Source organism: Eleginops maclovinus, chromosome 8, assembly GCF_036324505.1.
Source record: "Eleginops maclovinus isolate JMC-PN-2008 ecotype Puerto Natales chromosome 8, JC_Emac_rtc_rv5, whole genome shotgun sequence".
Classification (NCBI taxonomy): domain Eukaryota; kingdom Metazoa; phylum Chordata; class Actinopteri; order Perciformes; family Eleginopidae; genus Eleginops; species Eleginops maclovinus.
The window spans coordinates 2,569,450-2,595,994 of NC_086356.1; the positions used below are offsets into that span (position 1 = coordinate 2,569,450).

The window sequence follows — 26,545 nt, forward strand, 5'->3', positions numbered from 1 at the left end:
AACCTGACATCAGGCTGCACATCAGCACTGTGGCTGGCCTCCTTCCGGCAGATGTCCCAGCACTAAGCCGGGGGGAATCCCACCACAAGTCAGGGTTGCGTAAAGAAAGACCGGTTCCCCAATACTGGAGGCCAGTGCCCCAGCCGCTTCTCATGGGAAACGTCCGAGGTGTAACTGTAACACAGAATTTAGTTTGTCTGTTAGGTTTTTCTTTTTTTCTTAAGGAACCGTTTCTGTCACCGCAGGTCAGCCCAGTCTGGGACGTGCACAGACGCATTTCTCAACGGGTTGTTTTGGATCGAAAATACCACTGAAGCCGATCCCAAACGCTATACATTGTGTATTTTGCAGCATGCATGTTGTTGTGGCAGTAAAGCATGTGTATTATTCTCAGGAACAGGGACACGCCTCTCATCCAGTGACCTGACGCCACAGTAAGACATGACAGTGAGCCTGCATTCATTTCATGTATTATAAAACACCTGCCTAATGTGACGATCTGTTATAGAGGCCTATCGTTTGGCCTGGAGGGGGAAATCCCAGTCAAGTACAGTATGTCGTATCAACATGTATGTTTACTTCTGAGGAAGTTTAATTCACCCACCCACCCCCCACACACACACACACACACACACATTCCCACGCACACAGACACTCTTCTCTCTTCCATCAGGAGCAGTTTGGAGTTCAGTATCTTGAACGAGGACACTTGACCTCACGACTTGGGGATTGAAGCGCCGACCTTCCTATCGGTGGACCGCCTGAGCCACAGCCGCCACTAGAGGGAAGTGACATTAAGTAAAACGTCTTACCTAAATTGGACCTTTGTTTGTATGGGGCAGAAAAGATGCTGCATTTGAACGGTTGCTGGTCAAAATAAGTCAGCGTTTTTCCTCACTGTTTTTAATAATGCATAAGTAAAAGTACTTCCATAGTGAACAACAAAAGGTGATTCGCAAGCGTGCAACCCCAAACTTGCTCCCAGTTATTACATCTTTTCTTTAAAGCATGTAATGGCAACTAAATAGCTTTAATGGGTTTTGTCAGAACTCACACAGCGATGCTTATATCACTGGCTTTTAAAATACCTTCTACACAAAGGTTTCTTTTGATCATAGGATAAGTTCAAATCTGCCTGCTCACATCAACACTTTCTTATATAATACCAAATTCCTGATACTAAACTTAACCTTTATTTTGAAAGAGCGTCGGACATGTTCTTGGTTTCTTCAGTCCAGCTGAGAGTTAAGGCCATGGCTCTCAAAGCACTCGAGCAAAGTTTAAAAGAGACTGCTGCCACCTGCAGGGTTCCACAACTCATCAACAGAAAAACCATCCAAATGAATTTATGGTCTTTATTTTCTAAAAGTGGAATTAATTATTCACATTAAGCTCGGATCTCAGACTGGAAATCATACCCCATCTTAAAAGCTGAGCAACAAAATCCTACTCAAGATAGAATCGGAGGATGAAACCCTACTTCACACAGTGAAATTGGTCCTCTGCATTTAACCCATCCTAGTACTAGGAGCAGTGGGCAGCTATTGTGCAGCGCCCGGGGAGCAATTGGGAGGGGGGATTGGAGGTGTCCGGTGCCTTGCTCAAGGGCACCACAGCAGGGCCTAGGAGGTGAACTGGGACCTCTCCAAGTAGCAGTCCACTTTCCATATTTCAAGTCTGTTCGGGGACTTGAACCGGCGACCCTACGGTTCCCAGTCCAAGCCCCTACTGACTGAGCCACTGCTGGACAAAGACACACGTGTGCCGAAACCCGGGATCGAACCAGGGACCTTTAGATCTTCAGTCTAACGCTCTCTAAACTGTCACCAAACCCAAACTTCTGATTAGTTATTGACAGAATGACGATGTTTTCTTGACTTAATCCAAGAGTTGATGTACAAATGCAGGAAATATGTATACAATCTCTTTTAGGGCCATTATGTACTGTATCTTCACCAGTTTGCTCACCCTGTGTAAGTCTGAACCACATAGATCTTTCTCATGTTTTTAGAGAAAAATGCAGCCCCCAGTATGTCAGGGAAATATCTGGGATGTAGGCCAGGCACTTACTGCAGGCCTAAACCTGGAGCATGCACATTTAATTGTGGCACATTTTAAATGTTGCTACTGTAAACGCGTGCATAGACTCACCTTATAAACCAACCACCGCACCAAAAGTACGCCCTGAAACTGTTGTATATCCATTTGAGGAAATAATGCTCAACGATCTTTGTTTTTAAAGCCATAATTTGTCCTTAAAGAAGCATCTCAAATAACAGAATTAGGTTAAGATCTAAGAGATGAGTCCTTTTCATATCCTGCTGCAGCTCTCTGGGACAGAAGGTGTTTTATATAATACTAAATTGATGGCTTTTAGTGCAGAACTAACATCTTCTACAGACGTTTATGTTTTCTAATCTGTATGCGTTTAACAATTAGCATTTTGGAATAGCCTCTTTGTGTCTTGTCTGGTTCTGCTTCCTGTCCTTAGTTGCCCAGTGCTGGTCTGACTGTGTTCACCTGTTGTGTTTCTGCCTGCCCCCTCCAGCGGTGTGTTGTCCTGTGATCAGTCTTGTGTCTTTATAGTCGTTGGATTCCCTGGGCTCCTGTACCCCGTGGTCCTGGTTTTGTTTTCCCAGGTTTGTTGAAGCTACTTGACCTCTTGTTTTGGTACTCCTGTCATCATCCTGCTTTTGTGTGTGTATGTGTTTTATCCTCTGAGTGATCTGTAACGTAACCTCCATGGATTTGAAAAATGTGACTTTTCATCATCCCAGTTCTTCTTTTTATTTGGAATCTGTTTATGATTTTGTCTCCAAGATGTTCTGGTTGTTGGTAGATGTGACCCGGATCCATCCTGGGATTCATACGGTTGCTCTGAACTTAAATATATCAGGAACTTTCCTTTAATCCATGTTATGAGCTGATGTTTCTGGACAAACACGGTCTTTTTTTTGGTGAAAATCTACCGTTACGTGCTTTGTTATTACCAACAGATCGATTTCCTGGATGCTACCGTTCATCGTATATTGTAAAATACTGACAGGCATTCATGGACTCATTAATAAGTGAGAACATCAGACTTTCATTCAGGAAATCAACGACATTCACTGACAAAATACAAACAAAAAGTTATGTGTTAGCTGTGACATTAACGTTCATACATCAGAGAGACTTGCATATGTTTATTACAACTTCCATATCGTTTGCATTCAGGAGGGAACACAAGTAATAAAATAAATGTGATTTGCATAATGATATTCCTCAGGTCAATATCTTACAGACAGCGTTTATACTTCATATATCTCCAGTCGTCATGATCGTGATTAAATACTGTTCTTCCTCATCAACCGATGCTTTGCACCGCGGGAAGAATCACTGTGCAATATCGTAATAAAAGTCTCGTAGTCTTGGCTCGACGACGCTAAATCCAGGCCGCTCGTCTGCCCTGAAACACACGACAACAGGAAGTAGTTGTTAAAAAATGAGCCTTCTAACACCGTGAAAACTGGAACTCTTGCCAGGTATATGTGTCCAATCTTAAAGGTCACCTATTATCCTCCTTTACAGGTCTCAGATATATACAGAACCTCTCTCTGATTGGCTGAAACACCAAACAGATCACCCCATAATCCCCTCTGTTTCAGCCCTGTTCCAAAAGTGCTGATTCTGTGTCTGTAGCTTTAAATGCTAATGAGCTGCTGCTGGCCACGCCCCCTCTGAGAGCTGATTGGTTTAAAGAAACACACTGGTGCTCTAGGAGGAGATCCAGGTGACAAAGTGGGCGGGGCTTACCTTGGTTGGTTATTGGCTAATGGTTAGCACATAAAGGACATGAAGGAGTGGATTTTGCATAAGAGGTGGCCTTTAAGACGTCACAATTCAGTGAGATTTAGGCTCTTGTTTTTACACTTCTTAGGTATGTTTCTTCAGTCAAAGACTCTTAAAAGCGTCTTATTTTGAGTTGTATCTCAGATGGAACACGTTTATTTTTAAGCTGCTGTGGTATTTGTAAAAGATGGATCATGTTGTTTGGCTGAAATGCATCTTACTTGATTTTAGAAAACACATTTTTACTGGAAAATCCCAGAAAATAGAAAACTTTTAAGCATTTCTGGATTACTTTGTATCTTCCTGACTCGGGTAAAATAGTTTTTGCAGCTAATTTCAAGATCTAATTTATCTAAATATCCCAAATCTAACAGAGCATGTCTTCTGTCAAGTGAAAACACCTTGTTTTATATCATTCTTCTACTTGATTTTGGAGCAGCACTTCTCCCAGTGAGCAAACGCTGCGTGATCAAGCCTTTATTGTCCTGATATGTAAAGTAAAATGCAACACATTGGAGGTTATTGCTGTGTCATCACTGGCTCTTACTTGTACGTCCAGCAGGTCCTCATGAGGTCGTATACCTCTATCGGACAGTTCACCGGGGCGTCCATCCGATCCCCGTTATTAATCATCTGCATCACCTCGTTTCCTTTCATTCCCTAAAAACAGTGGAGATTATTGGGGGACAGATATACTTCATTGATCTCAAATTGGAATAATGCAACACAATCTCACGCAGCGTGTCGTGATGGCTCCGGTGGCCTCGTGTGGTTTCATACCTTGTATGGTTTGTGGCCGTAGGAGAAGGCCTCCCACATGAGCACCCCGAAGCTCCACACATCGCTTTTGGAAGAGAATTTTAAGTAGTTGATGCACTCGGGAGCATACCACTTCACCGGCCACTTGCCATGTCCTTTGGCCTGAGGGAGGAGGAGACGCACAACACATCAGTGAGTTACTGGTCATTTTGCAGCCTCACATTTCATGTTTGTGATGTGACGATGATTGCATGCTGGGTAATGATAGTCAGCAACACAATAAAGCAGAAAGGATCTTTTCAATATTGCATGATTTGTTGTGTTTGCATACATTAGAGTATGACCTGCACTAGAAGGGGAAATATATTGCCCTTTTAGAGCAGCTCCGTGGCAACAACGCATCGCTTTATCACACGGTCTCATGTGATAAAGCGATGACAGTGTATCATTTTCAGATCCTGGTTATTGTGACACATATTTGCAATTCTATTCTTCCTAACACAGCTTACAATGTTGAACTTGTGCAACGGAAAAACAAAAGCTGAGTCACAGTTCAATAGTAGCAATATTGCCCCACATTTTGCAACGGTAAAAAGGATATGATTAACCATGGGATAAGCATCCAATGACCCGGATCGACTTCATGCTTGATGTAAAACAGATCCTCTAAACCCCCCCTGTTACCTTATAGTAGTTCTGGTCCTCGCCGACAGCTTTGGAGAGGCCGAAGTCGCTGATCTTGGCGTAGTGATGCGTGACCAGCAGCACGTTGCGGGCGGCGAGGTCCCTGTGCACGAAGTTGTGCTCCTCCAGGTACTTCATCCCCATGGCCACCTGGTGCACCAGCTCCGTGATGTTCTTAATGGTGGTCTGCCTACGAGCGATTCACAGTTTCGTTATAAAGCTGACAGCCTTAAATACTCCACACAACATTAAACTTGGGGATGAAAGCGTTATTAAAAGTGCTTGTTATGACTTGATTAGCAATGTAGTTAGCATCTTCGCTAATGTGCTTTTGCAAATAGGAACTAAAACATACTGCAGTACAACTCAACAAGTTCACATCACTATGTCCCTAGCATGACTGTAAGTTATACCAATGTTCCGTTGGATGGTCAGGATCCACTGGGAGTACGTACTTGTGTTTCTGCAGGAACTTGTTGAGCGGTCCCAGCTCGGCGAGCTCCATGACCAGCATGAGGCTCTCCGCATCACAGATGCCGATCATCCGGACGATGTAGGGGTTATCGAGCTGCTGCATGACGTTGGCTTCCCGCAGCATCTCCTCGTGCATCGACTGGTTGTTGTCGTCGTTCTTCAGGATCTTCACTGCCACTGGCTTCTTGGTCCTGACACACAGGGAGGGACAGGAGCATTTTCTGTCAGTTCAGATTTAAATTATGCTTTTTATTCATCCTAAATATCTCTGTTTACAATTAGAAAAAGGGTAGACTTTACAAAGGAGTGTATTAAGGCAGTGATAGAGGCAACAGGAAGAGAAACCAGATCACAACATAACATTTTTAGTTCGAATCCAGATAAGTTTACTTTGAACTTGATATAAATATCATAGTTACTGTATTTATTATTCAACCCTCCACTGCAGGATCCATTTAAAGTCAGTGTTAAGGGAAGAACGGGTAATGACAACAAGCAAAACAAGTCTCAATGAACATGTTGATGATGTGTAATGCCTCTTAACATATTTGGGTTCAATAAGGTATGTATCTAACATCACATCATTTGATTGATGTCATTGTATATTTATTGTAAGTGTAGCGTTGTGTGCTTTAGCATACTTCCTCATCACGTAGATGCCCTTTATGACTGTGCCAAAGTTCCCGGAGCCCAGCTCTCCATCCTCCAGGTAGAGATGGTTTCGATCCACTGTGGAATTCCTCAGCTCGTCTGGGTCTGCGTACGGCCCGTACACGTCTGTGTCCATCGGCATGGCCTCTGAAGGACAAAATGGTCAGGTGAGAGAAGTTCTTACCTATTGCCTTCCAAAACAAGCTTCTGGGGCCTCGTGCTAACAAGTCTATATTTTGAATTGGCTTACCTTTGCCGGCTTCTGGGAAAACCGGCGCGCTGGTCTCATACGGGTTGAGATCTGATGGGCTTTGTCGAGGTCCCCACTGACAGAGAGGAGACCATGTTTGAGAACACATGAGGCACATACTGCTGGGACACAATCTGCCATCTGATGAGTGATAGACTATGCATGTATAGGGGGAGGCACTCTTCCAAACATTAGAATATGAAGTTTCATTTTCAGGGTCTCATTCATTCATAACTTGAAGTGACATACAACATGAGTGAGTTAAATGTCACTCTTTCCCCCTGCAATGAGGAGCAGCTCCATTTGAGGGCCGTGCTGGGGCTGCAGAGGGGAAATTAGTCTGCATTTCATGGGTCGAGGAAAGGCGACAGGGTGCTGATGAGGCTGGATGAGCAGAGTCTGGTTTTCAAGAAGCTACCAACAAGCGGGGAAGGATTGGAGCTGGAGGTTAATCCTCTCTCCACCATATAACTTCAAATATAAAGAGACTTCAGAGGAAGAGCTAAGCATGACTTCATCACGACTCATCCCTTTCATCTAGAAGATAAGCTGACAAAAAAAAACAGACTGCTATTTCTGTCTACTTCCTCATTCAACTTGAGTTAGGTGAATGAGGTGATGGACATTTGGTTTTACTGGGGTTTTGTTTAAATGCCAGCGCCTATAAGTTCAATTGCACACCTTAAATGTTTTATTCTTCTACTCTTCATAGAAAACCTACTACTTGTGCATATATACATTTAGGTTTCTAGTATCTTATTTCATTCCTATTGCTCCAAAGTAAGAAAAGACGGCCTCATGTTGGGCTTTAGTTGCTTTAGATCGAATCTGCCAAATGTCCAATGTACTTTTACTTTACAGGGTTTTAGGTGCAAACATAAAAGCTAAACTACTATGCCATGTTATTATCTTAAAAACAATAGCTGTTTCACTGGATAGGAGAAGATGTTGACCTGCGGGTGGCGGTAGAGAAGAATTCCTAGGATCAATAAACTCTACTATTAGCAATTTACCACTTCAAGTTCCATCCTCTAAAAATCAACAGAGTAGTGGGAGGCTGCTGTGGCCAGAAGGGGTGAGTGTGTGTGTGTGTGTGTGTGTGTGTGTGTGTGTGTGTGTGTGTGTGTGTGTGTGTGTGTGTGTGTGTGTGTGTGTGTGTGTGTGTGTGTGTGTCTGTCTGTCTGTGTGTGTGTGTGTGTGTGTGTGTGTGTGTGTGTGTGTGTGTGTGTGTGTGTGTGTGTGTGTGTGTGTGTGTGTGTGTGTGTGTGTGTGTGAGGAGTGTTAGCGCACCTTTTTAATGATACCAGGGATGGGAACAGCTTTGATTTTCGAGAGAATTCCACTCGCTGCATTTTGCTGGAAACAGAAGCGTCAGAGGGATGACGTCATTATGATAACATGTTGAAATGTTATTCTCAGAAAACACTGAAGAACCACCAAATACATATTTTAGACCCACTTCAGACACAATGTGATCAAGACAAGACAACGTGAGGATTTTGAAGAAATAGGCAGAAAATCGAAATTTTGATTATTTGGGAATAAGGGAAACTTTGAGGGGAAAAAAGTGAGGATTGTAAAATCTAAATTTCTTAAAGAAAAAATAATCGGGGGATAAATGTTAGAATTATGAAAAAATGAGATTGTTTTTAGGAATAAGGTCAACAAAAAACCAGTCAACAATTGAGGAAAGTGCACATTTTGGGGGAAAAGTGGGAAATACAAGTCAGATTTTGAAAAGAAAATCAAAATGAAAAAAAAGTGCACATTTTTTAAAGACGATGACGTGTCGCCACATGTAAAAAAAATCAGTTCTCATAAAGCAGATTGAGGTAGTAGGCGTAAGGAATCACACTTAAAGTATTAGCCTACAGAACAGAACAGCTGACAGAGGAGAGTAACATCTGATCCACTCAGAACTTTGAAACAAGTTGTCATTTTATCTAAAAAGTTAACATTTTGAAAAAGAAGCGAGAATTCTAAAAAAAGAGTCGGACGTTTTTTAAAGTCGACACAATGTGATCAGATCAAGTCCCTGAATGGACCTTACTTCATGATCTATAGGCATACTGTAGGCACAGGACCATATATGCAAATGCATTAATGACACACACACACACACACACACACACACACACACACACACACACACACACACACACACACACACACACACACACACACTTACAAAGTCAAAAGGGGACCGAGGATGGTCGCGGGGGAGTGGTGGTCGTCCGATCATCCCTGATGGCAAATATAAATCTTATGAAATATTTCTCCCTGCACTTTCAGTTGTCAGCACGAATACATGTGCACTTCTATACTTTCTGCAGACGTGTTGTGATTTAGTTGTTGAGTGTTTTTACCAATGTCTCCGTCAGGTCGTGGACAGGGCTCTGTCAACACTCGCAGCAGGCCGTCTGGTTTGTACGAGTAGTGCTCCACCAGCTGTGGAGAGGAGAGAGAAGTGCACACAGCAGACACTCATCACAATGGCTAGAGGAACATTATTCCGAACCCAAAATGCTCATTTTACAGCAGTGACAGTATTGTGACATCCACATGGAAATGCGTGGAAGTCTGAAAATCCTTGTGTACCTGCCACAGGGTGTCAAACTTCTTGCCGTCTGGGATGGAGAGCTTGCCCGTCCTGTCCCGGTCGATGCGGTAATGCATGACTTGTCCTTCGTGCAGTAAACACAGCGCATAGGATCCATTCGAATCCCTCTGCCGGATCCTGCACAGGAAGAGGAACACGAATTAAAGAAGCAGATAATGTTGCATGTCTCTAAACTTCAGTAGCCTAACAATGAAACAAATGAGCACAAACTACAGTTTGAAAAAGCAGAGATCAAATCCGAATTTTGGGGTACAAATGTGAGATTTTTTAGGGAAAACGGCAGGATTTTGAAGAAATAATCAGAAATCTTGACAAAACAAAGTGATTTTGGGGACAAAAGTGAGAATTGTGAGAAAAACATTGTCAATAATTTGCCAAAAAATCAAAATATCCCCAAAAACGTTTTGAAGAAGATTTTTTAGGACATTTTTGGATAAAAGTGAGATTTTGAAAAGTCAGAACTTTATGAAAAGTCAAAATTTGGAATAAAAGAAGACGGACTTTTGAAAAGACATCAAAATGAAAAAAAATCGGGAGACAAAAAAGTGCACATTTTTAAAAGAAGAGGATTAGGGCCACATGTGGGACATTTTGAAAAGTCGACATTGAGAAAAAAATTCTGAAATGTGAAAAAAAGTCTGATTTTTTAGGAAAATTGATATCATTTCAAAGAGATAATCGAAAATTCAAAAAAGTCGAAATTTGGAAAATGAAAATCAGAAGTTTCAAAAGAAAATCAGAAGGAAAAATGCTTACATCTTTAACTGTACGGAAACACAGTTAGCTTCTATCCTGATAAAGTAATCCTGTGTCTTGCTAACATCCAGCCTCAGAGATGACAGTGAATACTATTTAACAGATTCATTTAATTAAATCCGCACAAACACATCAGGATAATATCAATACCAGACCGTACAGGAAGTCCATTCCACAGATTGTATGGACTTCACTACGCCTGCTCATCAATGCTAATCATAGTTCATGCTCTCAGACTTTGTACTGAAAGATTTAACCACATTTTGATGCTTTAACTTTTGTTCGGGATTAATCAGATTTTTAAGCAGCTTTTTACCTTTTAAATTAATATACATGCATTTGGACTTTCAAACGTAATGCAAACAGATAAATGGACGTTTTAAATGTAAATGTTGTGAAGCTGCATTTGAAGGCTTGGTCTCATTTAAGTGTGTTGTTTTAGATCCCTTTGTTTGTTGTGTTAGATCCCTTTTAGATCCCTTTGTTTGTTGTGTTAGATCTCTTTGTTTGTTGTTTTAGATCTCTGTGTTTGTTGTTTTAGATCTCTTTGTTTGTTGTTTTAGATCCCTTTTAGATCCCTTTGTTTGTTGTTTTAGATCTCTTTGTTTGTTGTTTTAGATCTCTGTGTTTGTTGTTTTAGATCTCTTTGTTTGTTGTTTTAGATCCCTTTTAGATCCCTTTGTTTGTTGTTTTAGATCTCTTTGTTTGTTGTTTTAGATCTCTTTGTTTGTTGTTTTAGATCCCTTTGTTTGTTGTGTTAGATCCCTTTGTTTGTTGTGTTAGATCCCTTTGTTTGTTGTTTTAGATCTCTTTGTTTGTTGTTTTAGATCCCTTTGTTTGTTGTTTTAGATCCCTTTTAGATCCCTTTGTTTGTGGTTTTAGATCCCTTTGTTTGTTGTTTTAGATCCCTTTGTTTGTTGTGTTAGATCCCTTTGTTTGTTGTTTTAGATCCCTTTTAGATCCCTTTGTTTGTTGTTTTAGATCTCTTTGTTTGTTGTTTTAGATCCCTTTTAGATCCCTTTGTTTGTTGTTTTAGATCTCTTTGTTTGTTGTTTTAGATCCCTTTGTTTGTTGTGTTGATCTTTTAGATCCTTTGTTTGGGTTAGATCATTTTGTTTTTTTTAATAATTCTGTGTTTGTTGTTTTAGATACATCTGTGTTTGTTGTTTTAGACTCTTTGGTGTTTTGTTTTGATTTTTAGATCCCTTTGTTTGTTGTTTTAGATCTCTTTGTTTGTTGTTTTGAGATCTCTTTGTTTGTTGTTTAGATCCCTTTGTTTGTTGTTTAGATCGTTTGTTTTGTTGTGTTAGATCCCTTTGTTTGTTGTTTTAGATCGTTCTGTTGTTTGTTTGTGTTTTAGATCCCTTTGTTTGTTGTTTTAGATCCCTTGTTTTGTTTAGATCCCTTTGTTTGTTTGTGGTTTAGATCCCTTTGTTTGTTGTTTTAGATCCCTTTGTTTGTTGTTGTTAGATCCCTTTGTTTGTTGTTTTAGATCCTTTGTCTTGTTGTTTTAGATCCCTTTGTTTGTTGTTTTAGATCCTTTGTTTGTTGTTTTAGATCCCTTTTTGTTGAGATCCCTTTGTTTGTTTTTTTAGATCCTTTTGTTTGTTGTTGTTTTAGATCCTTTGTTTGTTGTTTTAGATCCCTTTGTTTGTTGTTTTAGATCCCTTTGTTTTTGTTTAGATCCCTTTGTTTGTTGTTTTAGATCCTTTGTTTGTTGTTTGATCCCTTTGTTTGTTGTTTAGATCCCTTTTAGATCCCTTTGTTTGTGGTTTTAGATCCTTTGTTTGTTGTTTTTAGATCCTTTTAGATCCCTTGTTATTGTTTAGATCTAGTGGTTGATCCCTTTTAGACTTTGTTTATTGTTTAGATCCTTTTAGATCCCTTTGTTTGTTGTTTTAGATCCCTTGTTGTTGTTTTGGATTCCATTTGTTTGTGTGTGTAGATCCTTTGTTTGTTGGGTTTGGATCCGCTTTGTTCTTTGTTGTGTGTTTAGATCCCTTTGTTTGTTGTTTTAGATCCCTTTGTTTGTTTGTCTTTAGATCCTTTGTTGTTGTTGTTTTAAGATCTCTTTGTTTTTTTTGGATCCTTGTTTGTTGTTTTGGATCCCTTTAGATCCCTTGTTTTGTTTTTAGATCCCATTGTTTGTTGAACTTCTTTGTAAAGATCTTATGTTTTAATGTCTTCACTTTGGATGTTTGCCAGCAGGGGGAACATCTGAATAGTATTCACCCCCCTCAGTGTATCTGCACCGTGTTGGCTGATGGGTGTCGCTGTGTTATATTAGAGAACAGGAACTTAAATAAATGGCCATTATTAATAACTTCTGTTGTAATTCTGGCACAACAATGTTTGTGTTGGCTGTTGTCGGTGACTCGCCTAAACCCTGGACTACAATAGTGTATCCATGGTTATAAAAATGAATCTATAAAACCATTTCAGAGGAAACGCGTTTATTTCTGTCTTTGTGAGAAAAGGGACAGAGTCACATCTCGCCCCGCTTCTCTGGCTACTTCAGGAAGTCCTTTGCAAACTGTCAGAGCGGAAACCACAGAGCGTGTGTGTGTGTGTGTGTGTGTGTGTGTGTGTGTGTGTGTGTGTGTGTGTGTGTGTGTGTGTGTGTGTGTGTGTGTGTGTGTGTGTGTGTGTGTGTGTGTGTTCCTTATACCAGAGCACTGCCTTTCATGAGCGGAACCGTAAGCTGCTAAATGCAATCGCTTTGTTCAGACACAAAAACACCTGTTTTACTGACTTAAATAGACTTTAAATAATAATTGTACTGCTGTAATTGTAGGACATCTTATTTGCATAATTTCTATCACAAATTAAACTTTTGAAACAGCACTGTAAGAAAGAGGTGCATCTCTCAGTGTGTTGTTACCGTTGGACTTCAATCAGTCACTATCGTCAATCATTAAAGGGATACGATAATGCAATAAAGATAAAATATCTGATGTCAGTTAAAGGAAATATCAGATTTTTTCCCACTACAAAGCAGTCCAGAATAACATTCTAGTTAATGTTAAGTGACGACCCATGCAGCTTTGTCTCATTCCTGCTGACCAGCAGCTGCTCTAAGGGAATATTTGATGGATAAGCCACAACAAAAAGACTTCTACTCATCCATGAAGTCAAAATCCATGTCCTGTTTCCATCTTTGTGAACTTGATAGCTAAGAAGGTTGTGCATGTATGATTTCCAGACCATGATGTAGTGTTTTTGATAACGGTATCTCCATTTATTAACATCTCTATGTGTCTTTTTAAGCCTAAAATATCACGGTCACATGGTTCACACGCGTCACCACCGCTAAGCTAAAGGCGGCTAATGTTTGGCACGATGACGTTTCGTCTCATTTAGCCTTGTTAGCAACCTCTGTTTCTATGGCACATTGTAAGCCGATCCAGAAGTTGGAAAATTAAGGGCTCCCTTGTCACAAAGTATTTATGTATTATAAATTGAATTGGCAGAAGTAAAAAGCTAACATTAGGCTATAGACAAACTACATCAAAAATGCTTTGTAGCGCAGCACCACCGCTAAGCTAAAGGCGGCTAACGTTGGGCACGATGACGTTTCGTAGTCTCATTAAGACACTTGTAAACAATTGCTGTTTCTATGATGCATTGTAGGCCGACCCAGAAGGTCAAATTAAGGGCTACCTGGACATAGAGTAATGGGACTCTTCCACTGGAATATTAGGTTTCTCTCATCACCACCGCTAAGCTAAAGGCGGCTAATGTTGGGCGTGATGACTTGTCTCAATTAGCTCCTTGTTAGCAACCTCTGTTTTTAGATCATTTGGACATTCATGGCAGGGGTATTTACTGAAGTATTTTATGTTGTAGATTGTATTAAACACAGACCTTATTTCCGACTTCTCACCACAATCACAACCAAAAAAAACATTGACTTTGAGGATCAGAAGTGGTTAAATGCTAACTCATTTCCCGGGTTTTAGGACTCATTCCTGCACCACCACTCTATTTAACTCAATTTATATCCAGCCATTTACTCTAAACACGATCCAAAGCAATGCACACACACACACACACACACACACACACACACACACACACACACACACACACACACACACACACACACACACACACACACAGAGAATAAATGTTTAAATTGGTCTTTTGTTAATTGAACAAAGCAAGTGTTCGGCAGATGAGACAGTGGTGAAGAAACACACACACACACACACACACACACACACACACACACACACACACACACACACACACACACACACACACACACACACACACACACACACACACACACACACACACACACACACACAAGGTGTTAAATACTCACAGGAACTTTCCATTTGTCCTGATGCCGCTCTGCAGCCGGGGCTCCGAGTCTTCTCGTGTGATCGACCCGTGGAACCACGGCATGTTCTCGTGTGCCGTGGTGGAGATGAGCTTCTCCAGCTGAGGCCTCTGGCTGATGATAGCCTGCTCCAGAGCTGATCCCTGCACACACAGACACACACACACACACACAAGGAAAAGAATAAGATAATACAGTCCAAGCCTTTTCTGTCAAAAATAACATCATATAAAAAATAACCCCTCATTTTTTACCGTCTGTGCAAAATCTAAAGTGGTGAGACATGACTCTGCCTCCTGTAGGATACATTTTTAATCTTCTACTTTTGCAAAGAGTATGCAGACAGGTATACAAACAGTGTGTTATGGTAGTAGGTAAAAACCAAGTATATCACAGGCCAGAGTACTTAAGTAAAGTAACATTTTAAAAGTACTTTATTGGAAGTAAAAGCCCTGCATTCAAAATCTTAGTGAAGTAACTTACTGATGAACTGTGTTACTCTCACCTCTGTCACAGGCCGACAGGAGGTGCTAAGACGTATAGAAAATTGAGCTAGAAGTTAATTGTATGACTTTAAATTAGGGCAACAAAGCATTTCAAAGTCAAATGAAATTGTTTTATTTGACTTTATTTGGTAATGTGAGGAATTGTGGTCAACAGAACTGGAGTTAAAGCAAAGGTTTTATTTTTTTCAAAGCTCTGGCCTCTTCACCACAGTGACTTCAGTAGAAAAATATCACAACTTCCCAATTATACACTGTAAACACCCATCTTTACTTTAGATATTCTGACTGCCCTTCCTTCTACTCGCAGGAAAGAGTTGGGACTCACCGTCAGATTCCACGTCTGCTTCACGTACTCCCGGATCAGTTTTTCCTTCAGGTCCTCGAACGGCCCCACCTTCGGCTGCATGTTCTTAGGTCTGTTGCAGGGTTTCTTCAGCAGACACACCAGGCCGTCCGTCTCCTGGGAGTGGTAGTCTATCACCTCCACGGGGCTCCGGTGGCTCTTCCCTCCGGCGATGGCGTACGTTTCGTTGGGTTCTCTTTCGATGGTGTAGTGGTAGCAGCGGCTGGAGTGCAGCACGGACAGAGCGAAGCCCCCCAGGTAGTTCCTGCTCTGCCGCAGCAGGTAGGAGCCGCTAACGGAGCTCCCCTGCTGCAGGTAGTCCTCTGCCTCCTCCCTGGTGATGTTGCCATAGAAGAAGGGCAGGGAATTCACTTCGTCAGCCATATTGGCTTCTGGAGTCCCCTATTGAAGTTCAGCTGCAGGATGCAATTCAATCTAAAGAAAACAATTAAACAGTCGAGATGAAGTCAGTCTGGAACACATTTGTAATCAGTCAGATCAGTTCATGCATGACTCATCCGACCCTTCCCTTCATTGCTCAAGTGCCAGAGAATACGTCATGGTGTACAGTTTATTTACAGTAAAGTGATATATAACCTGCTTTCTTTTTGGGGGGATTTTGGATCCTAAAAATGTCAAAAAGGTATTCAAAATCCTCCATAAACCCCCCCCCCCCCACCCCAAAAAACTAAATCACTCAGAAATTGTCTAAATCTGTCAAACCATTTCCTAAACTATTATCCAAATAGGCTATAATGCTAATTAATGCCAATTCAGCAACTTCTACTACATGTAGGAAGCCGGTATTTTACTTTCATCTCCCCTATATCTGTCTGACGGCTTCAGGTGCTTTACAGACTCAAAATAGAACTCATAAGGAAACATAGACATGAGTTAAACTATATACAAAGTCATTCAGATTAGCTCCAAGAACACATGAATGCATCAATAATTATATTGTAGTCGTTCAGTAAATTATTATAATTATTATTAAACTCGTGTGTTTGATGCCGATGCTTTCTTACTTTAACTCAAGAGACATTTTAAATGTAAGAGAGTATTTTTGCAATTCAGTATTGCTTAATTGAACACACACACACACACACACACACACACACACACACACACACACACACACACACACACACACACACACACACACACACACACACACAGTGTTCCTTCCACCGCACAGTGAACATGGAGCTTGCGTTCAGACGGGAACTTGATGACCTTTGAGCCTAACTTTAAGATCTGTTGATCGGTGTCAGTGGGAATAAACTCACGGTCCGGATCGTCTTTGTTCAGGAGTTTGACTTCATGCCACCGAGTCATCACACCGTAGATCCTGTGGGAGGAAAGAAACTGTTCAAACTGTTTTGTTTTGCAAAACACGGTATTCTGGAGGTCTTAAAGGTCTGGTAACTTTTTGGGGAGTAACAGATGACGTGATCAAGTGGTCCCTTAGTTTTACATTTTAAGGCACACTTGTAAAGATCAATGTCCATTAGTAGCAGGATAACGATGTTACAACACACTTTAAATAAAGGAAGGTATATAAATGGTAGACGCACGGCTTTAACTGTCTATTTAGTTTAATTAATTTCTTTATTTTAAATATTCTATATTGAAATGTCGTATTAGACACCTGCTTTATTAAACACAACAGTGTTTTTGCTTTTAATCTGGTTAATTTAATACACAAAACAGCATTTGTACACTATACTATCCTGAAGGCCTCTTCTATAGTTTGTGATTAAGCATTTTTGACAATAAATATCTTGGATCTTATTTTTTAAAGGTTTCATTTTAGGTTTAAGGTCTTTCGTTTTCTAAAATAGACTCAATAATTATCCTTGAATGTTATATTGAGGTAGTCCAAAAGCAACGGACAGTAATCATGTTACTAAATTAGGTTACTGATTAGACTTCTAATACATGTATGTAGTTATTATAGAAGGATAGATATTTAAAGTAACCCTCCCAACCCTGGTTAACCGGATAGAGAAGTAAATGTGAATTTTTTTCTTACTGTACACATGAGATGCTCCCTGGCATGTCCTCCGTTGCCGTCCTCTGAACAACCCGGGTCAAACAGAGCCTCGTAACCTCAGCTAGATCCTGATTAACGACACAAATGAGCATTAAAGAAACCTCTCAACCCCTCGGCAGATGTTTTACAGTCTGCGTTGTGATGCATGAGGAGCTCTGGAGCTTCCTCATTTAAACGACTTCTTTGACTTCCTTTTTTTTTTCATCTGTAAACTGACCCCCAGTCTGATGCACGCAGGAAATGATGAGATAGCTGCAGTGACACGAGTGACAGCGTCTCAATTCAGTCCTTTTAGACATGTGTTTCATCATATTTCTATAAAGATGTAGTTTTATTAATGGAGAAACTTCCTTAAAAGAGTCAAACCTAATAATATCTTGAGGATTGAGATACATTTTTGCAGGAAGAGGCTGTTAAAACTGTGTGGTACCATGAGTTTGATTTAGTTTCTTATTTAAACTATTATATTAGATGTAATGTGATTATTATGCTTTTTATAACTAAATACTGTATGAGAAATACAGAATATTCAGTGTTACCATGCAGGGAAACTGTAAATATGAAATAACGGGGGAAATGGAAACGTTGACTTTAATTAAATGTAGTCAACAGATTTCACTGAACTGTATTAGGTGAGTTGAAAGCAATAATGTTAAGTTCAAATAAAAAATATTAGGTTCAACTTAATATTATTGCTTTCAACTCACTTAATATTCTCATATGACAATTAGTGGACCTTAATTAAAATGAACGTTTCAGTTTTTCAGTGCATGAATATCACTGAATATTAATTAAATTGATTTGATTCGTTAAAATGATGCTAATGTAGTCCAAGCTTTCTTTAGGACTGGATTATAAGAGTGCCACTTATTTAAAATGTAATTAAATAAAAGAAATAACTTATCACTGCATAATCTATGTGGTTTATTTAAGTGTTTAAGTAAATAAATAAAATACTTAACGTGCAGAATGGTGCTTATAATTGTACTGATTATTATTGTTATGAATAATGAATAAGCAGCTTTTTTACGGCCATGTTTATTTGAACTCAGGTGCAAACTGTTGGGTAGTTCAATCTGCACACATGTACTGGGGTAAAAAGCATAATATCTGCCTCTAAAATAAAGTGAAATGCACTCATTTGTTTATGAGGGATACAGATCTGTCTGGTTGAGCAAACACTGTGAAATGGTGCAATGAGTTATGACATTTTGCAGTTGCTGCTGCGGCTCATCAGCTGTTGTTGTTGTTGTTGTTGATGATGACACTAGCCACACACTACTTCTGTTAATTAAATGAAACAATGAATTTATAACAAATAGGTTTTTTTGTCCTGAATTCTAGCTATCTGTTCTCCAGACTGCTCAGTTTAGGCCGTGTGTGTGTGTGTGTGTGTGTGTGTGTGTGTGTGTGTGTGTGTGTGTGTGTGTGTGTGTGTGTGTGTGTGTGTGTGTGTGTGTGTGTGTGTAAGCAGAACATGTTTCACAATCAGGAAGTGCCCGCAAGCTTTGGTGTGCTTCACACTCTCTGCACACTGACAGTAAACGCACTCACCGCCTCACGCTGACTGGCACTGTGTCTTATAATACCCTTTCAATGAGACTCCTCCAAGAGCTTCCAATTTAAAATCTGTTTTTTGAATGCAAAGGTGAAATGGACCTCCTGTAAGCCCAGCAGGAGCGAGGAAATGTGGATGTGTTACTTTGTGAGGACAAATGAGAAGTGAAACGTTTGTTTTAGAAAGTAGTGGCATTTCCTTCTGTGGTCACTTCAGAGGGCAGTTTGACGAATTGAAATCCTGCTCTCCCTTAACTCTGTGACATTTCACAGACGTACTCGCTCCACTGTTGTGATCACACTCTCCTCGTCTCACATATTTACTTTCTTGCCGGCCTTCTCTTACGAACCTGTAACTGTGAAACTATTTTTAAAATGTACGTGCTTTGAGAATCACACATTTGCTATGCACTCCTCTTACAGCTCTGCCAAGATCATTGAAATGTAAAACTGTGTGGCACTATTCTTCTTAGATCTGTCTTTTAAAAAAGTGTATTTATTATTTCCATTACAATAAAGCATGACACATCTCAAATATAATACAATAGAAGAAAGTAGATGAACAGCAGCACTCAAAAGAGGAATGTATAGTTGTGTCAGTAAATATATATGTATGTATAGCTCAGTGTGATTAATGTATGACAGGGAGGTGGAGGTGAGGAGGGTGTTTCTGTTGTTTCTGCATGATCTCGTGTATTGGTCAGACACTTACAGCATTCAACTCTAAAATTGCGTTTGAAGCAAATAATAAAAACAAAGAAAATACAAAAATGATCGAAATAATTTTACAGCGATCTGCACCAGTGAAAGAGAAACGGAAAACAGCAACGATATTTAAAAACATGCTTTCATTATTCAGTGAGTTTAACTGTGTTTTTCTCTTTTAGTATTTCATAGAAGTAAAAGTAGAAGTACTCAGATCTTGTTCTTGAGTAAAGTAGAAGTACTCAGATCTTGTTCTTGAGTAAAGTAGAAGTACTCAGATCTTGTACTTGAGTAAAGTAGAAGTACTCAGATCTTGTACTTGAGTAAAGTAGAAGTACTCAGATCTTGTACTTGAGTAAAGTAGAAGTACTCAGGTCTTGTACTTGAGTAAAGTAGAAGTACTCAGATCTTGTACTTTAGTAAAAGTAGAAGTACTCAGGTCTTGTACTTGAGTAAAGTAGAAGTACTCAGATCTTGTACTTGAGTAAAGTAGAAGTACTCAGATCTTGTACTTGAGTAAAGTAGAAGTACTCAGGTCTTGTACTTGAGTAAAGTAGAAGTACTCAGGTCTTGTACTTGAGTAAAGTAGAAGTACTCAGGTCTTGTACTTGAGTAAAGTAGAAGTACTCAGGTCTTGTACTTGAGTAAAGTAGAAGTACCAGAGTGTAGGAATACTCTGTCACAGTAAAAGTATTCTAAATGTTCCTCCAGTGAAAGTAGAAAGTACTCTCCTCTAAATGTACTTAAAGTAGCGACAGTAAAAGTAGTCATTGTCTGATTGGTCCATTTCAGAATAATATCTCTGATATGTTTTATAATGATTGATCATTAAAGTGTTCTCAGAGCTGGTAAAGGTGCAGCTACTTTGAATGGCTTTGTATACTGCAGGGTAGCTGCTGGATTTACTGCAGGTGAACTACAGTCTGATTTAAGGGAGATTATATTTACCATCATTCATCCTAATCTGCCTAGCAACTAAAGGGTTTAAATACATGTAGTGGAGGACAATGTACAATGTGTGTGTGAGGACTGTGTGTGTTTGGGTGCAACCTGTTTTAAAGAGCTGTATAAATGGCCTGAAACTCTGTTCCCTCCTGGTGTGGAAGAGCTTGTGCAACAGTGACATTTGAAGCTACACACAGGTAGTGTTGGAGGTGGTTCAGGTCTGTGAGGGGTGGAAAATGTCCCCCCTGTGATGTCTGCTCTGTGGTCTCCGTACAGTTCTGTCTTTAACACTGAAGGAAGTGAACTGTCACTTCCTCACAGGTTCTCTTAGCCCCCAGTCGCATGTGGTCTTCAGGGCCGGCGCATCTCAACTTCTGTTTTTAAATCATAAAAGGTGTTTCTATTTAGAACCGTCCAACGACTACAACCGATGCGAGTGTTTCAAATGCGCTGACTTTGATGCATCACATACAGGAGTTCAAACACATGGCGATTCTCGGGGGCAATTTATCACTGAGCTTGGACCCCCGCTGTGGCCCCCCTAAAGATGTCAGTGAAAGTGATAGTGTTCTTGTGCTTTACATTAATGCACACCATACAAACAACATGTATATATATATGGAGGTGAGCTGGTTCAGGTCTGTGTGGGGTGGAAAATGTCCCCCTGTGATGCCTGCTCTGTATTATAGTTTTTTAATACTCTTAATCCTGCACAACCCTCAGTAGACCTTGCACAGTTCCGCTCCTCACTACCTCTTTTTAAATCAGCAGCTCTACACTTTGAATTTAGTATTTGTCATATTTGATTTTATTTTACTGAAGTTCAGAAGAAGGTGTTTTGTTTCCAATAATGTAATTGAATAACACTTTGACCTGAGTTACAGAAACAAATATCATGTTTTTTTGTGCGATATCACTTCTCATTGAAGTGAAAATGATCTAATCTTGAACACTGTCTTTGTCTCTTTTGACCTCTTTCATAAAACAACTGTCCATAGCACGGCCCCCCCTGAAAAATCGGTCCAGAACCGCCACTGTTTGACTGCAGAAATTGAAGGGATGGGCTTTTATAGGGTTTCGTTTTTATATTCCAAACCTTACAATAAGAATTTCAGGAGGATTTGATTGACCCTAACTCGGCTCAGTTTGGCTCCACCTTGTGGCACAACAGAACCTTCAATATAAATGTCCTTTAATGAATCAAAATGAGATAAATATCATAATCATGGTTTAAATAGAAATCATTTTACAGGGAATTCAACTAAAGCTGTGAAGCAGCGCTCTGTCCCTGGGAGTGTGTGTGTGTGTGTGTGTGTGTGTGTGTGTGTGTGTGTGTGTGTGTGTGTGTGTGTGTGTGTGTGTGTGTGTGTGTGTGTGTGTGTGTGTGTGTGTGTGTTACCATCACACTGTATCATAGGATGTTAGCGTTAAGGTTAGGTTAATTAGATCAGATAAGATCGACTTATTGATCCGAATTTGGGATTTTTTTTCCCCTGTCAAAGCAGCATGTAGCAACATCTCAAAATACAAAATAAAACATAAATAAAAAGCAGAGAGATTATCGGTCAAATATACACTTGAAAGGTCAATTACAGCTAACACATATGTATAAGTTATCTCTGCACCATCTGCAGTCTGACATTTATTAACCTGGCATGTCTTCATTTGGACACACAACATGCTGTGGCGGTGTGTGTGTGTGTGTGTGTGTGTGTGTGTGTGTGTGTGTGTGTGTGTGTGTGTGTGTGTGTGTGTGTGTGTGTGTGCGTGCGTGCGTGCGTGCGTGCGTGTGAGTGTTCACTGACACACCTCACTGATGCAGAGCGTTCACTTCCTGTTTTTTATTCTGCTATGACAACTCAAAATGTTTACCGTCCAGATGTATGGAGTCGCCCACAACCATTAGTTATTTAACTCATTCTGTTTTATTTTAAGGGACACGAAAATAGACTCATTTGAGAGGGAGGGCCGACAGAGAGCCCTCCCTGTTTATTCATTTTGGTTGAAGAACTCAAATCTTATGGCGAAATAACTACAAGTGTTATCATGGAAAAGCTCAATGTAAAATAAAGTACATTTTCACTTTTATAGTTCGGTTTTATCTTATTTAGAGATGTTTGTATTGTTTAAGTTTTTTATTTCTAATTATGTGCAATACTTCTGCAACGAAATCATTTCCCAATTTGGGATTACTAAAGTATTTCTTATCTAATTTTATACAGATAATAATGAAACATAAACATGATTATTTTTAAGAATGACCCAAAAACCTTGCATTTCTGCACCTTATTATAGGACAACATACAGTATTGTTGGTTAGCTGAACTGATGAAAGCCAATTGTAGGATAGGTAAATTACATAAGTGGGTACACAAAGCATGGTTTACCCAGTTGTGTACTTGATTGCATTAATTAATAAATCCCTATTTGTGATTTATTGATAGCTGTAAGCGAGCACGTCAATTAAAGACCTATCTTTTAAATTTGGCTTTTCATTTGGGGTCATTTTCGTTGCATCACTGGTCATGTTTTACTGTTTTTATGGCACTTTGGGGCATTTGGCATGAAAGCTGTTCTAATTATTGTTATTATTGTTATTGTTCTGCTTGAGCGAGTGCAGCAGAACAGCTGCCGAGGAAAAGCAAAGGGACAGTAAGTGTGTGTTCGACGGTTGCACTTCTCTTTCTGTCAAGTTCCTGCTTTCTATTATTAAAACCTGTCGACCAAATGGCGTGCCTTAAAGACATGATTCTTATTTTATTCTACTGAAATTATTTGTATTTTATTTTCTTTAAAAAATACAAAAACAAAGTAAGTTTTTTCCTCTTAACTCAAACTTAATTGTGTTGATTGACCTTTTCTTCGTATGTGTTTTGCATATATAAGTAAATATTTCAATTTATTCGTCTGGTTCTTTCAAATTCTTGAGCAAAAACCAGAACACAGGTATTTAGGTATTTTATTTCCCAATACGCCTATACCTTATCTTATCTGATGTTCAGTCCTGTGACCTGTCATCAACACCTTTTAAAATGTCGGATGAATGTCACAGCCCACCCCGACACACCAATGCTTTCATTTCCTTGACAACACAACCGTGTGAAAGCATAGAAGTCACTACAACCTGTGCAGCAGAGAAACATACAGATGTGTCATAAGCCTGTTATGGGCATAACAATCTAAATGAGAAATAGACAGCATGATCAGATTTCACGTTCGTGTTTTATATGTGACATTTCTCCTCTGATATAAGTCATCTGGCGTGTGCAAAATGATCCGTACATTCAGTACAAATCAGCAGCAATTCTCTGAAAAGTGTATTTAAAACTGCTAAATGTGTTTCTCTGAGTAATGGAGCAGTTAATCCCACTTCCTCTATTGAAGTTGGGTCCACACCTTAAGGTCAATATGTCGAGTGAAGTGTGATGGCAAGAAAGAGGAAACATACAAGTGAGGGAAATAAATAAAAGGGAGAGGTCATGAGTATCAATTTGTGGACGTGTTATAGAGCAGTGCAAGTATACACAACAAGTGTTACACACATCTTAAGCAATAGGATCCAACAGTGTTACAGTTTCATTTCTCCATGGTACATAACAAAATGAAGCCACTGATCTCCAGGGATAATGTATACTGCCATCTGTTGTAGAGAAAGTTTATTGGTCACTGTGAGAGAAGGCCAGTACGGCAGGAATTACAGCTTTCATCTGAACCATGCACTGACCCACAGGAAGTCCAACAATATTCAGTGATCGTGACTTAATAACAGCGGTATATCTCTAGTGTCTGATTGGGATTTCAACATCTACGGTAAAAGATTATAATGTGGTTTCTACACATAATAGACCTCGGGTAACGCCATGTCATTGATATGTATTTGCCATTAAGGTAATCCAAAGAAAGGGAAAGTAATCAGGTAACATTTTTGGACTTTTTTCATTATTGTCCAAAAATGCACCCTGCAAAAACTAGATTACAGACATTGACTGTAAAAATAAGGGGATTACAGAGGACACACGGGCCTCAGCCAGGAGCCCGGACCCTCCAAGGGCCTGAAGAGGAAACCAGTTAGTGGTTATTCAGAATGTCTTTGGTCACCCTGTAACCTATAAGCCACTAAAGCACATGACTACTGTGATAAGATCATTGGGGTGTCTCCTACATTTCTCCAGCTTTTAATCCATGTTCGATGTGGTGTCGTAATATTTCAAATGTCATTTCAGTTCATGTTATCAGTTCAGTTATTATGCACTGGACCACAGCTCATCTGAAGCTACTCAATGCATCTGCTAAATGAGTTATACTGATAGACTACATATATAACTACTCATATTCAGTGTCCTGCGCCTTTAAATGCATCCCGATGCTTCACGTGCACATATCGCTATGTTCTGCGACAAATGTCTGCACGAGGATACTGCTAGTGTTCAGGGAAGCAGACCACATTATTTCCTCTACATTACATTACGTTTTATTTCCATGTGAGCTGAAGCATCGCCAGCCCCCCCTGCTGCTGTTTCCCACTGCTCAGTAAATGATACTGTATGACTGGAGGAATGGAAGTGTCTGCATGCTGTGGAGAAATGAAGCGATGACATGCACTCACCCTGTCAGCCCATTGTGAGTCCCCTGTCAGGAACCAGGATGAGAGTGAGCATCCATCGGATCTCTGCAGGATCTGCGCTTCCGTCCCGGAGCTGCTGGATTCCTGGCTCACTTCCTATTGGCTCACAACCGTAAACAACGAGCATCTTTCATGCGACCAATCAAAGTGAAGCCTGGATAGTGTCCCCTTTAATTATTATTTTGTTCATATGCATAAAATATCAATTCCATTTGTTAAAACGATTGTAATAATTAAATGTGTGAATCATATCAGATTTGAAATGATTGCAGGTTAATGAAACATCATGCGTTAAACAAACCACACCAGCAGATGGTGGTGCTGCTGCATCAGCATTTGTTCTCACACCGGCTGCTGCACACTTTGTAGTGTTACATCCAGCCCACTATGGCACAGTAACACAAATCACAGCAAACACACACATGCATAATCAGGAAACCTTGTACTTTTACTCCACTACATGTATTTAATCCCTTTAGTTGCTAGGCAGATTAGGATTAATGATGGTAAATATAATCTCCCTTAAATCCGACTGTAGTTCACCTGCAGTAAATCCAGCAGCTACCCTGCAGTATACAAAGCCATTCAAACTAGCTGCACCTTTACCAGCTCTGAGAACACTTTAATGATCAATCATTATAAAACATATCAGAGATATTATTCTGAAATGGACCAATCAGACAATGATTACTTTTACTGTCGCTACTTTAAGTACATTTAGAGGAGAGTACTTTCTACTTTCACTGGAGGAACATTTAGAATACTTCTACTGTCACAGAGTATTCCTACACTCTGGTACTTCTACTTTACTCAAGAACAAGACCTGAGTACTTCTACTTTACTCAAGTACAAGACCTGAGTACTTCTACTTTACTCAAGTACAAGATCTGAGTACTTCTACTTTACTCAAGTACAAGACCTGAGTACTTCTACTTTACTCAAGTACAAGATCTGAGTACTTCTACTTTACTCAAGTACAAGACCTGAGTACTTCTACTTTACTCAAGTACAAGACCTGAGTACTTCTACTTTACTCAAGTACAATATCTGAGTACTTCTACTTTACTCAAGTACAAGACCTGAGTACTTCTACTTTACTCAAGTACAAGATCTGAGTACTTCTACTTTACTCAAGTACAAGACCTGAGTACTTCTACTTTACTCAAGTACAAGACCTGAGTACTTCTACTTTACTCAAGTACAAGATCTGAGTACTTCTACTTTACTCAAGTACAAGACCTGAGTACTTCTACTTTACTCAAGTACAAGATCTGAGTACTTCTACTTTACTCAAGTACAAGACCTGAGTACTTCTACTTTACTCAAGTACAAGATCTGAGTACTTCTACTTTTACTCAAGATCTGAGTACTTCTACTTTTACTCAAGTACAAGATCTGAGTACTTCTACTTTTACTCAAGTACAAGATCTGAGTACTTCTAC

General features: G+C 39.8%; 1 protein-coding gene across 2 annotated transcripts; it reads right to left on the minus strand.

Annotated features, from left to right (window-relative positions):
* Window positions 1–3,170: 3,170 nt before the first annotated feature.
* Window positions 3,171–25,104, minus strand: syk (spleen tyrosine kinase). Of its 2 annotated transcripts, XM_063889856.1 has the most exons (16): window positions 25,086–25,104; window positions 17,252–17,340; window positions 16,506–16,567; window positions 15,202–15,654; window positions 14,353–14,513; window positions 9,248–9,386; window positions 9,016–9,097; window positions 8,838–8,893; window positions 7,940–8,005; window positions 6,650–6,725; window positions 6,390–6,546; window positions 5,730–5,939; window positions 5,275–5,464; window positions 4,612–4,752; window positions 4,379–4,491; window positions 3,171–3,448 (listed from the first exon to the last, which is right to left on the minus strand). In XM_063889856.1, the coding sequence occupies exons 4-16, from the start codon at window positions 15,601–15,603 to the stop codon at window positions 3,376–3,378; spliced, it is 1,866 nt and encodes a 621-aa protein (XP_063745926.1). In that variant the 5' UTR covers window positions 15,604–15,654; window positions 16,506–16,567; window positions 17,252–17,340; window positions 25,086–25,104; the 3' UTR covers window positions 3,171–3,375. The 2 variants fall into 2 exon arrangements, with proteins under 2 accessions (XP_063745926.1, XP_063745927.1); XM_063889857.1 differs by lacking the exon at window positions 25,086–25,104 and having other exon boundaries at window positions 16,453–16,567; window positions 17,252–17,470.
* Window positions 25,105–26,545: the final 1,441 nt, after the last annotated feature.